Source organism: Podarcis bocagei (assembly GCF_964188305.1).
Source record: "Podarcis bocagei genome assembly, chromosome: 3".
In the NCBI taxonomy this organism is placed as follows: Eukaryota; Metazoa; Chordata; class Lepidosauria; order Squamata; family Lacertidae; genus Podarcis; species Podarcis bocagei.
In genome coordinates, this window is record NC_138127.1 from 106,046,984 (window position 1) to 106,059,833 (window position 12,850).

A 12,850-nucleotide genomic window follows, 5' to 3' on the forward strand; every position below is an offset into this window, starting at 1 on the left:
AACAAAGATTAAAATTACATTAAAATGTCACACATTAAAAACTTCCCTAAACAGGGCTGCCTTCAGATGTCTTCTAAAAGTCAGGTAGTTGTTTATTTCCTTGACATCTGATGGGAGGGCGTTCCACAGGGCGGGCACCACTACCGAGAAGGCCCTCTGCCTGGTTCCCTGTAGCTTTGCTTCTCGCAGTGAGGGAACAGCCAGAAGCAAAACCAAATAATATAGATAGATAGATAGATAGATGCAGCAAGTAATTAATTAATTAATTAATTAATTTTAGGGCTATGGGGTGACCAGATGAGAAGCAGGACAATCAAATTCTCCTGCAACTGTAATCATTCATTTATTATTCATTTATTGCATATCTATTCCACCTATTTCTCCAAGGTGGTGTACATAGTCCACGTCTCCTCATTCGATCCCTACAACAACCCATTGAGGTAGGTTAGGTGGAGAGGCAGTGACTGGCCCACAAGCTTTATGGCCGAGCAGGGACTGTAACCCTGGTGTCTCCCAGGTCCTTGTCTGACACTAACCACTATGCCACCGACTCTTTGTTGAGAAGGAGACAGAAATACCATGGATGTGGGGCTTCTCCTGAGGTAGGCTTGAGAGTGTGAGATGATCCTTCTCCAAAAACTGCAGGTCTTTGGGGAACCTTAGACTCAGGAACCAAATGTGGACCCTGAGATCCCTATCTGGTGCCCTGGCCACGCCTCCTCCCCACAGACCACGCCTCCTTCCCAGGCACTCCCACTTCTCACCAGGCCACGCCCCTCACTGTTCCTGCTTTGCACCACCCTGGAATGTTTTTGCCTGGCTGGAATGTGTCCTTGCTTGCCTGGGTGGAGAATCAAGATGGTTGTGCGTAGAAGAAACAAGCCTCCTGTACAAAATGGCAAATTTACCTCTGTTGCCCCACTCAATTTTTCCCATCTCTCTTTGCCTCCCATTGGCATGTGGCCCTAGAAAGGTCGACCAGAAAATAATGTGAACGTCATTCCCTGTCTACAGCTAAGAGGAAGACTTGCAATGTGTTACTATTCCAGCCATCATTTGCCTCGTCTGGTTAAAGGCTGTTAGGAGCTACATGAATTGTAAGTCAGTGGATGTCTGGGAAACCAAAATGCTTGTTTACAATAAAGGACTACCAACAAGACAGGCGGAGAGGGACTGAAATAGACTTGAAAGCCTCGGACGTGAGGAACCCAGGCTGAGAATCTCGAATTTGGATTTCTATTGGGAAGGGACAAAAACCGGGGATGGGAGGGAGGGAAGAGGAGATTCTTAAAAACTCTTAAGACTTTTAGGTTTGGTTAATACGACTCTTAATTAAGACAAAATGAAAATCGATGGAAGAGAACTTAAGTCCAACTTAGGAAAATCAATTTTTATTATAAAAGAGGTAATAAGATGAATAAGATGGTTAAGAGGAGAAACACCAACTTGCTGATATAATCTTGGGAACTGGGATGCACGAGGGGGGGTGGGGGGAAGTCAGGGAACAAGGTTATGAAATGGGGATTTGCTGACTTTATACATGTTTTTGTTTTGTGTTTTTTCTTTGTGTGTGTTTTGTTTTTATAAAAGCAGAAAACCAAATAAAATTTTTTTTTAAAAAAAAAAACAAAATGCTTGTTTACAAAGCTATTGTACTACCAACTTTGCTGTACGCTTGTGAAACATGAGCCACTTATGAACGCCATCTCCAACTCCTCAAAAGATTCCATCAATGGTGTCTCCAAAAAAAAATTACATATCACTTGGGAAGACAGGTGAACTAATGCCAGTGTACTAGAAGAAGCAAAGATCACCAGTATTGAAGCAATGATTCTTCAACATCAACTTTGTTGGACTGGTCATGTTGTGTGGATCATCTTCCAGAGCAACTACTCTATTCCGAACTTAAAAATGGAAAGGGTAATGCTGGTGGTCAACAAAAGAGGTTTAAAGTGGCCCTCAAGGCAAATCTAAAAAAATGTAGTATCAACAGCGACAACTGGGATACACCGGCCTGTGAGCGCTCCAGTTGGAGAACAGCCTGTACCAAAGGTGTCATGGGCTTTGAAGACACTCAAACTCAGGACGAAAGGGAGAAATGTGCACATTTGGCTAACCTTCACCGTGATCAACTCCCACCTGGAATCCTATGTCCCCACTGTGGAAGGACGTGTGGATCCAGAATTGGCCTCCACAGTCACTAACGGACTGACGGTTAAGACCATGTTCATGGAATCTTACTAGGCTACAAGTGATCGCCAAAGAAGAAAGTATGAGATGATAGGTAAAGGTAAAGGGAACCCTGACCATTAGGTCCAGTCGTGGCCGACTCTGGGGTTGCGGTTCTCATCTCACGTTACTGGCCGAGGGAGCCGGCGTACAGCTTCCAGGTCATGTGGCCAGCATGACTAAGCCGCTTCTGGCAAACCAGAGCAGCGTACGGAAACACCGTTTACCTTCCTGCTGGAGCTGTAGCTATTTATCTACTTGCACTTTGACGTGCTTTCGAACTGCTAGGTGGGCAGGAGCAGGGATTCAGCAACGGGAGCTCACCCCGTCGCAGGGATTCGAACCGCCGACCTTCTGATCGGCAAGTCCTAGGCTCTGTGGTTTAACCCACAGCACCATGTTGTCGTTTAATATCAGTCTTCAGTATTATTTATTTGCACGGCATCCTTTGATATAAATGTTCTCTGGATAGTGGTCATTCCTAAAAAAAGAACAAGTGCAACAAGTACCACACAGTTGCCTTTTAACCCATGCACGTAGATAACGTGCACTTCTATTAATTTGCCCGTGTTATTGTTCAAATGTGCATGTCTTCCTTTTTTATTTTTTGACCCTGCGGTTCATTTAGAAATGTGCCCCCTTGCATGTTCATTTGTGGGAAGCTCATGCAAGGATGATATTACAGGAGATTAAAAATACAGAATTAAACACCCTGTGTGATAAGAAGCCCCTTATCAGGCCTCTTTTCAGAGAAATGGGTGGCCGTCACTCTTTCCTGAGGAAGATTGCAAAGTAAGAGCCTCCCCCTTACTTCCAGCTGAATGAGCAGCACAACATAGCTGATTCTGTATCTGAAGAAGTGTGCATGCACACGAAAGCTCATACCAATAACAAACTTAGTTGGTCTCTAAGGTGCTACTGGAAGGAATTAAAAAAAAAATTATTTAGCTGAACATACAACAGTCATGAGATTTCATGGCAAGCTAGAGAAGATATAAAAACGCCTGACTGCATTTAGCAGTCTCCAGGCTTCAGGGTCACAAGGGACAGCTGCTGTTGGATCTGCAAACCCCCTCCATCCTGGCTGGAAGCTTCGGAAGGGAGAGATGTTCATGGTGCAGGGGGAAAGGGTTCAACACTGGGAGCCAGTATGGTGTAGTGGTTTAGAGCGGTAGACTCGTAATCTGGTGAACCGGGTTCGCGTCTCTGCTCCTCCACATGCAGCTGCTGGGTGACCTTGGGCCAGTCACACTTCTCTGAAGTCTCTCAGCCCCACTCACCTCACAGAGTGTTTGTCGTGGGGGAGGAAGGGAAAAGAGAATGTTAGCCGCTTTGAGACTCCTTCGGGTAGTGATAAAGCGGGATATCAAATCTAAACTCTTCTTCTTCTTTAGGGAAGCTTTTAATGTTTGATGCATTTTTGAAGTAGTTTGAAGTATTTTAATATTTTGTTGGAAGCTGCCCAGAGTGGCTGGGGATGCCCAGCCAGATGGGTGGGGTACAAATAAATTATTATTATTATTATTATTATTATTATTATTATTATTATTATTATTACCACCACCAGGGGTGGGGGACTTCAGGCCCGAGAGCTGAAAGTGACCCCACTAGGATTCTGTTTGTCTCTCAGGACTTTCCTAAGCCACACCTCCTCTTCTTATGCCACACCACTCATTAGACCTGCTTTGTACCATCATTAGCCAATCTCACACTATATATGACCCGCCAAGTGTCCCTATTTTCCAGGGACAGCCCCAGATTTACAGAAGCCTTCCCAGTTTCTGATTTGATCCCAGAACATCCTGCTTTTCCTTAAAAAGGTAAAGGGACCCCTGACCATTAGGTCCAGTCATGACCGACTCTGGGGTTGTGGCACTCATGTCGCTTTATTGGCCGAGGGAGCCGGCGTACAGCTTCCGGGTCATGTGTCCAGCATGACTAAGCCGCTTCTGGCGAACCAGAGCAGCGCACGGAAACGCCGTTTACCTTCCCACCGGAGTGGTACCTATTTATCTACTTGCAGTTTGATGTGCTTTTGAACTGCTAGGTTGGCAGGAGCTGGGACTGAGCAACGGGAGCTCACCCCGTGGCAGGGATTCGAACCACCGACCTTCTGATCGGCAAGTCCTAGGCTTTGTGGTTTAACCCACAGCGCCACCCGCGTTCCTAATTTTTCTTAGGACGTCACTATTTTCATTGGAGAAATGTTGGAGGGTGTGGAGTTATGTGACCCCACTAGTCAAGGAGATAAGCAACTCTGCAGTGGTACCTCGAGATGCAAACGGGATCCATTCCGGAGCCCCGTTAGCATCCTGAACATAACGTAAGACGCGACAGCGTGTCTGCGCATGCGCTGGTCATGTTTCACCGCGTCCGCACATGTGCGTGATGTCATTTTGACCTTCTGCGCATGCGTGAGTGGCAAAACCTGGAAGTAATGCACTCCGTTACTTCTGGGTCGCCGCGGAGTGCAACCCAAACACGCTCAGCCTGAAGCGTATTTATCACAAGGTATAATTGTACAACCTTTAGAATACATCTGAAGGCAGCCCTGTATAGGGAAGTTTACAAATGTCTTATTGTGTTTTTATATGTGTTGCAAGCCGCCCAGATGGGTGGGGCAACGCATTCAGATGGGTGGGGTATAAATAAAATAAAATAAAATAACAATAACAATAATAACAATAACAGGACGTCTCTATATTCATTGGAGGAATGTTGGAGGGTATGCTGTATATGTAAAGCACTATGTTACCACTGTAAACTCCCATGGCTTCCCCCCAAGAATAATAATAATAATAATAATTTATTATTTATACCCTGCCCATCTGGCTGAGTTTCCCCAGCCACACTGGGCGGCTCCCAATCAGTGTTAAAAACAGTACAGCGTTACATATTAAAAACTTCCCTGAACAGGGCTGCCTTAAGATGTCTTCTGAATGTCAGGTAATTATTTATCTCTTTGACATCTGAAGGGAGGGCGTTCCACAGGGCGGGCGCCACTACCGAGAAGGCCCTCTGTCTGGTTCCCTGTATTCTGGGAGCTGGAGTTTCTTATGGGTACTGGGAGTGGCTAGGAGATCCCTACATTCCCCTGACACTGCTACGTTTCCCAGAGTTGCCTGAGAAGAGGAATTGATATTAAATCACTCTAGGAATTGTAGCTCTGGGGGGCGGAACAGGCATCTCCTAACAACAATCCACAATGAAAGAAAAGAACTTGAATAATCTCTGTGGTTTTTTAATCCAAAGCCCCACATCACGCCTGTCACTGGCCAAATGGACATTAGTTCTCTAACCTAAGCAGTTTGCTTCCGCTGGCACCCACGGAAGATGCCTGTGGCTTTGCAACCATCAGCAGTAAACAACAGCAGCAGCAAACACTGTGCAGGATAAATGTGGTTTTCACCAGACTACCTGTTTGCAACACTCTTCTCAAAGGCTGACCTTCCTTCCAAATCGGGCTTTTGCCAAACTGCAGTCTGGGGGAGAACGCTGCCATTTTAGCATAGAAAATGTTCTACCGAAACTTTTATGCCGGCACAAACTTAAAAAAAAAACTTTCACAGTTGTCTTAAGATAGGTGATCAGCAGTGTAGTAGGTTGGGGACTCTTAGGAGTAAGAATCGAGAGAGATTTAGCGTTTTAAGAACTGCAGAATGTCCATGTTCACTGCTCCGGTGAATCAGCCATACAGTGGTACCTCAGGTTACAGACGCTTCACGTTACAGGCTCCCCTAACCCAGAAATAGTACCTCGGGTTAAGAACTTTGCTTCAGGATGAGAACAGAAATCGTGCAGCCGCAGTGAGAGGCCCCATTAGCTAAAGTGGTACCTCAGGTTAAGAACAGTTTCAGGTAAAGAACGGACCTCCAGAACGAATTAAGTTCTTAACCAGAGGTACCACTGTAATAACTTCCACTAAATAGATAGAAGAGCTTCCAAGTGTCCCTGTTTTCCAGGGCAGTCCTGGATTTAAAGAATCCATCCTGGTTTCTGATTTGAGCCTGGAATGTCCCAATTTTCTTCTGAAGAAACCAGAGGCCTTTCTCCTGGGCATGGTTGGCCAATTGGTGCCAAAGAAGGATAGATCTTTCTTTATGTATGCTACAACAGCAGCAAGAATAGTTATTGCAAAGTACTGGAAGACACAAGATTTACCCACTCTGGAAGAATGGCAGATGAAGGTGATGGACTATATGGAACTGGCGGAAATGACTGGCAGAATCCGAGACCAGGGAGAAGAGTCGGTGGAAGAAGATTGGAAGAAATTTAAAGACTATTTACAGAAATACTGCAAAATTAATGAATGTTAGAATGATGTCAGAATGAAGTTAAGTGGTTTTAGCAGCAATGTTACAAAGGAGTATGTAAAAATGGTTTGTTAACAGGTGAGAATCCAAAGTTACAATATATTAAGTTAAAGGATTAGGATAAAAACAAAGAGGGAAAGGATTTGCTGAATTAACTAACTGAACTGGAATACAAAAAAGGGAGGTGTGAGGAGGTCAGGGAAACAAGTAAATGAAAGACAAGACATGGAAAGATTGATTTGTTTTTAACTGTTTTTATTTTTCTGTATTTTGTATTTTTTCTTTTCTTTTCTTTTTCTTATTTTTGTAACCTTTTTTGAAACCTTAATAAATATCATTTAAAAAAATATATGGAATGTCCCAATTTTCCTTAGGATGTCCCTGTTTTCAATAATAATAATAATAATAATAATAATAATAATAATAATAAAAAATAATAATAATAAGCTGGGCTCAGGGTGGCTAACACCAGTAAAATTACAGTAAAAACATAATAGGGGGAATAAACCAATTTAAAATACAGGTTAAAATGCAGCCTCATTTTAAAATAGCTGATAAATCAAGACCATAAGGGGAGGGAAACATAAGGGTCAGACTGAGTCCAAACCAAAGACCAGGCAGAACAGCTCTGTCTTGCAGGCCCTGCGGAAAGATGTCAAGTCCCGCAGGGCCCTAGTCTCTTGTGACAGAGCGTTCCACCAAGTTGGGGCCAGTGCTGAAAAGGCCCTGGCCCTAGTTGAGAAATGTTGGAGGGTATGGAGTTATGTGACCCCCGAGCCAAGGAAATAAGTCACTATATAACCTTTAGAAGTTATATAGTTATTTATATTTATATTTATATAGTTATATTTAGAAGTTATATATCTGAAGGCAGCCCTGTGTAGGGAAGGTTTTTAACGTTTAATGTTTTACTATGTTTTTATATATCGAATATGCAGAAATGTTGAAATTTACCGAAAGTATAAGAAACTTTTTATAAAACAATAGAAATGGTTTATTGAATGTTTACAGATAAATTGTAAACAGAGAAGAACATTGGCAGGATTATTGTAATAACCTGCAGCTTTACAAGAGTATATATTTAAAGTAGATGAATAAATGAGCAAATTAAGTTAATGTGGATATGCAGAAGGTATTAAAAATAAATTGATGTTATGCTTATTGTATTTCTGTATTGGGGGGTGGGGGGGTTATGTTATGTTCTAAATAAAATTTCCAATAAAAATTAAAATAAATAAATAAATAAATTTAAGGAACCGCAGAAAGAGGGGGAAGGAAGTGAAGTTTTGAAATGTTAAAATGATAGTAAAACTAGTGAAATCTATCAATCTGAAAAGCATATATGTTTTTATATGTGTTGGAAGCCACCCAGAGTGTCTGGGGAGGGTACAAATTATGAAATTATGATGACGATGGAATACGACATCCCTATTTTCACCAGAGAAATGTTGGCGGGTATGCAACAGATGGAAAGATAAAATTATAAGGCTTTTGCTGTTAGCCTCCATTTTGTTTTCAGGAGTGAAGCAAAGATGAGTTTGACTAAAGCGAAGGACCATGGGAAACAAACTTACTGCCATGATCTCAGGTACCACCTTGGAGTCAGAGTTGCCAGACCACCAGGTTCTGACTTAAAGACTCCCGGTTTACCTGTCCACTCCAGGTGGCAGGTAACTGGCTTGAATTTCCAGTTACTGGGAAGATGTTTCTGGCAGGTGCCGAAAAGAATACAATGAAGGCGCCTGGTTGATATCAATAGGCAGGGAGTTCCAACGTTCCAGAGTTCTTAAAAGCAATGTTGTATTGGACTTTTGATACTATTTTAGACTTTTGTAATTGGGGGTGTTTACTACTGTAATTTGCTTTGGGACATTTTATGTAGTAATCAGTGAATAGGTATTAAAAATAATAATGGAGTAGGCAAGTGCTTGTTGTTTTCTTCCATAAAAAAAATCATAAAACTGTTGCTACTTTTATGCTCTTCTATTAGTAAAAAACCCCCAAAGAGTGATCTATCAAAGCAGTGCTTTTTTCTGGGGGGATGTTTTGTGAATCTTTGTACTTTTGTCCATTCACTGTATTTAATTTTCCCGATTTGAACTATAAAAATGGTGATTTTCTTGAGTCAAAATGAGAGTACCCCTAAACATTATTTTAGGGGGAAAATTGCTGCATCAAAGAATGAATTGAGAGTATACTTAAGAGCGCAGGATTAAACACCAACAGCGAAAAGAAAATGAAAAACAGCAGAACTCGATATGAACGGCCGGCTTGAGTAACAGGTTTTACATTTCATCCCGGCGTGTAAATGACATGTGATGCGTTCAGTCGGGCATAGGCAAACTCGGCCCTCCAGATGTTTTGAGACTACAGTTCCCATCATCCTGACCACTGGTCCTGTTAGCTAGGGATGATGGGAGTTGTAGTCCCAAAACATCTGGAGGGCCGAGTTTGCCTATGCCTGCCAGTCGTGTTTACATCTCTTGCACCCGATGTTTGAGGTTGTTTAGCCCCAGCATGAGTTCCTTATTTCAATATTAAGCCTTAGGCAAGTGAGGAAACAGCAAAGGGGGAAGGGGAAATCGTGGAGAATCCCATGCACGCACCCTGTGGCAGATCTTGCAGGAAACCAGCTTTCCAAGAGGATCATAGAACTGTAGTAATAATAATAATAATTTATTACTCATACCCCACCCATCTGGCTGGGTTTCCCCAGCCACTCTGGGCAGCTTCCAACAAAACACTAAAATACAATAACCTATTAAACATTAAAAGCTTCCCTAAACAGGGCTGCCTTCAGATGTCTTCTAAAAGTTTGGTAGTTATTTTTCTCTTTGACATCTGGTGGGAGGGCGTTCCACAGGGCGGGCGCCACTACCAAGAAGGCCCTCTGCCTGGTTCCCTGTAACTTGGCTTCTTGCAGGGAGGGAACCGCCAGAAGGCCCTCGGCGCTGGACCTCAGTGTCCAGGCGGAACAACGGAGGTGGAGACGTTCCTCTGTAGGCCCTCTGTGATAGGTTAGATCCAGATCAGAAAACCCTGGGGACTAGCGACTTGAAGGAATTGAAGGTTTTAGTCGCTCCAGGTTGACCGTGATTTCTTTTGGGGACAGAGCAACCAAGCTGGGCAGATATTGATGGCTCTCTCCACTATGCTCAACAACATAGAAGGAACATGTGTGGAACATGTGTGGGGAATGTTGCTCTTAAGATGATGAGTGTGGGGACATGTGAAGGTTGTTGGTAATTCTACTCTCCCTTCCATTAATCCTGCACAGATGAACGTGTGAACTGTCTTCTGATCTCATAATGTATGAAAGTAGCACTAGATAAACCGAGAAATAATCCAGACATGGGATTATGAAGTCATCTCCCTGGTAAAAAACAACAGCAAATCAACCTCTTGTGGTGCTAAAATAGATCACAAAACTTCAACATGGATATGCCAAGACAAATTTGATAGACAAGTTAATTCATCAACGTCAGTTTAAGAGGAACCTGCATGCTGAAAGCCAGTCTCGCTTTTATTCTCACGCCAAGTAAACTACACATCACACAGGCAATGTGATTTTATGTGTCTTGTCTTGTGGCCTCTGGCTGAAAGAGACTCAGCCCAGAAACAAAATCCACAATTAGTATACTACCGAATAGAAATGTATTTTTAAAATTTCAATCTTTCTCAGATACACAAGTCAAGGTCTTCATAGCTACCCACCATTTTTAGTAGTAGTAGTTGTAGTAGTAGTAGTAACAATAATAATAATAAACCTGTTGTTTTCAAAATGTAAATCATGCTATGTTGTTTTAAGCAAAGCAAAATAGCCCCAGCAGTAACACGCAGGCTGGGGGGAAAAACCTCTGGGAAAACAATGTACAGATAACACACCTACATCAGGAAAGCTATATATAATAATTATTAAAAGAATTGGCTGTGGCAACCCAGACAGGTGGCCTATTATTATTATTATTATTATTATTATTATTATTATTATTATTATTATCCAGTGTTGAAATGATAAATTAGCCGATGAGGTGTCTCCTTTTAATTCATTTCTCTACCAATACGCGTTTTCCTGATCTGCTCTCTCCCCTCTTTACTTTATCACCTTTTCTGTATACAATTTTCATTCAAATTCAGCATTCACTTTGCTTACTATTGCATATTAATGTTATATATGAATGAGAGAAGTTGCCCCTTTAGGCAAGGCATTGCATAATATTGACAACAAACGATTCCTGAATCTCTTCACACCGTGAGCATTCTGGAAGCAGTGGGGGAAATATTCCACTTGAATATTACGATCATATACTCAAAGGCCGAATAAAAGTAGGAACAAAGAACTAAGTGTGAACAAGAGAAAATGAGGCACAGAGAGAGAATGAAAAGCATCACCCTGTGATGAAAATCACAAACCAGATTGAGGAACAGGAAGACTGGGCTCTAGGAAGCTATTTCCCCTCTAGACATCTTGTGCCTGTGTTGGCTGTCACAATTATTCCCATTCTAAAGATGACAAACTGAGGCAAAAACTGACAACGGGGGCTTCTCATTGCATCTGAAACTGGAGCTGACTTGTCTCCAACATGGCTTTTATGAAAAGGCAATGCTATTGACTATTAAGTTTAGTTGCTCACCTTGGTCTTCCTTGCGACGGTCTCAGAGCATATCCCATGAAATTTCAGAACCCTTCCAGAGCTACCAAAAAGAAAAGGTGTTCTCCCTGCTAGCCTCCTCTAGATGAGAAGGGTTAATGTTCTAAACTTGCACATGTACAGAAACGCTCTAATAAGGCATCTTGGCTTTGTCAGTTGACTTCTGTTAGTGGTTTCCTGCCGACAACATCAGAACAAAGCGCTCGAGAGGGGCTGCTGCTCTCTAGAGTCCTGGGGCCAATAACTCAGCCACGCTGTTCACTCTGAGCTAATGTTAGACTTGTGGCCACTTTGGTGGAAAAACGAAGCTTCCCCACGAAGCCTCAGTGGGCTATGACACGCTACTTTCAGGTTTACGGGCCAAATTCTATTTTCAACCTGCTACTTCCCTCCCGGACGTGGCCACATCTTCATTCATAGATGGCCGGATCTGGTCCTGAGGTCAGGCTTACTTGCTTGAACCAGCCGTTGACGCCATCCTGGGCCCTGAAGCGCCCCCACCACAAAACCTGTGTTGAACATATGACTGGATCTGGCACTGATTCAATTTGGGAGTAGGTCCAATGTATGTTTAAATAGGTAAAGGGACCCCTGACCATTAGGTCCAGTTGTGGCCGACTCTGGGGTTGCGGAGCTCATCTCGCTTTATTGGCTGAGGGAGCCAGCGTACAGCTTCCGGGTCATGTGGCCAGCATGACTGAGCCGCTTCTGGCAAACCAGAGCAGCACACAGAAATGCTGTTTACCTTCCCACCAGAGCAGTACCTATTTATCTACTTGCACTTTGACGTGCTTTTGAACTGCTAGGTTGGCAGGAGCAGGGACCGAGCAATGGGAGCTCACCCCATCACGGGGATTCGAACTGCCGACCTTCTGATCGGCAAGTCCTAGGCTCTGTGGTTTTTAACCCACAGTGCCACCTGCGTCCTTAATGTATGTTTAGGGTCTTCAAAAACAGTGTATGTTTAGGGTCTTCAAAACCCTGTTTACGCATATGGCTGTGGGGTGGGAAGGGGTCACAGCAGAGGAAATAATCTTGCTTGAATAGACTTCTCCAATGAGAGATCATGCTGGCGAAACAGACCCCTCCCTCCCCACAGTCTTCAGGATCGAATCGTCTGCGCACCAGTGGGTTCAAACCTCTTCAGTTTGACTGCAAATACATGTTTCCTTGCTGGGAACAGCCACATGTAGGCAAAGCTTCTTCTCTCTAGCCCTCGACAGCCCTGGATCAGTCTGCAAGGTCTGACTTGACCCACAGCGATCTGGGGCCGTCTCTGTCCAGCTCGGCCAAAGCCCAGACTCCTTCTCTGCCCAAATCAGCTCACATCATTTTGTCCACAGCTTTAGCCATAAGGCAGAGATTATTATTATTTATATAAAAAAAGGAAAGCACCCACGCTTGAAAATTGCACACATTCCCAGTCAGAACATATCACCTCAGAGTCAAAGTGTTCATTATAGGAAGAGAAAACAGATTTTTTAAAACCGTGCCTTCAGATTTCTGAAAAGGGGACCTTCCTTGTAATAACCAAAATCCCGCTATGATGTACATACGCACCAGAGGTCAGCAAAGAAACCTTTTGTGTCATGTTTTGTGAACTGTTTTGACACACCGAACAGAACAGAAGCCAGACCCACAGCAAAACTTGACTGC

The 12,850-nt window shown here is 43.2% G+C and overlaps 1 protein-coding gene across 2 annotated transcripts in view; it reads right to left on the bottom strand.

The window, feature by feature from the left end:
* BLK (BLK proto-oncogene, Src family tyrosine kinase) overlaps positions 1–11,316 on the bottom strand; it is a 36,610-nt gene extending 25,294 nt beyond the window's left edge. The window contains exon 1 of one of the 2 annotated variants that reach the window (XM_081188670.1): positions 11,177–11,316. Coding sequence is in view for 1 of the 2 variants with exons in the window: in XM_081188669.1 (XP_081044795.1) it covers positions 11,177–11,214 (38 nt within the window). In the remaining variant the exon portion in view is untranslated. The remainder of the gene's footprint in view (positions 1–11,176) is intronic. The other variant, XM_081188669.1, reaches the window with a different exon arrangement.
* Between the last annotated feature and the right edge of the window lie 1,534 nt (positions 11,317–12,850).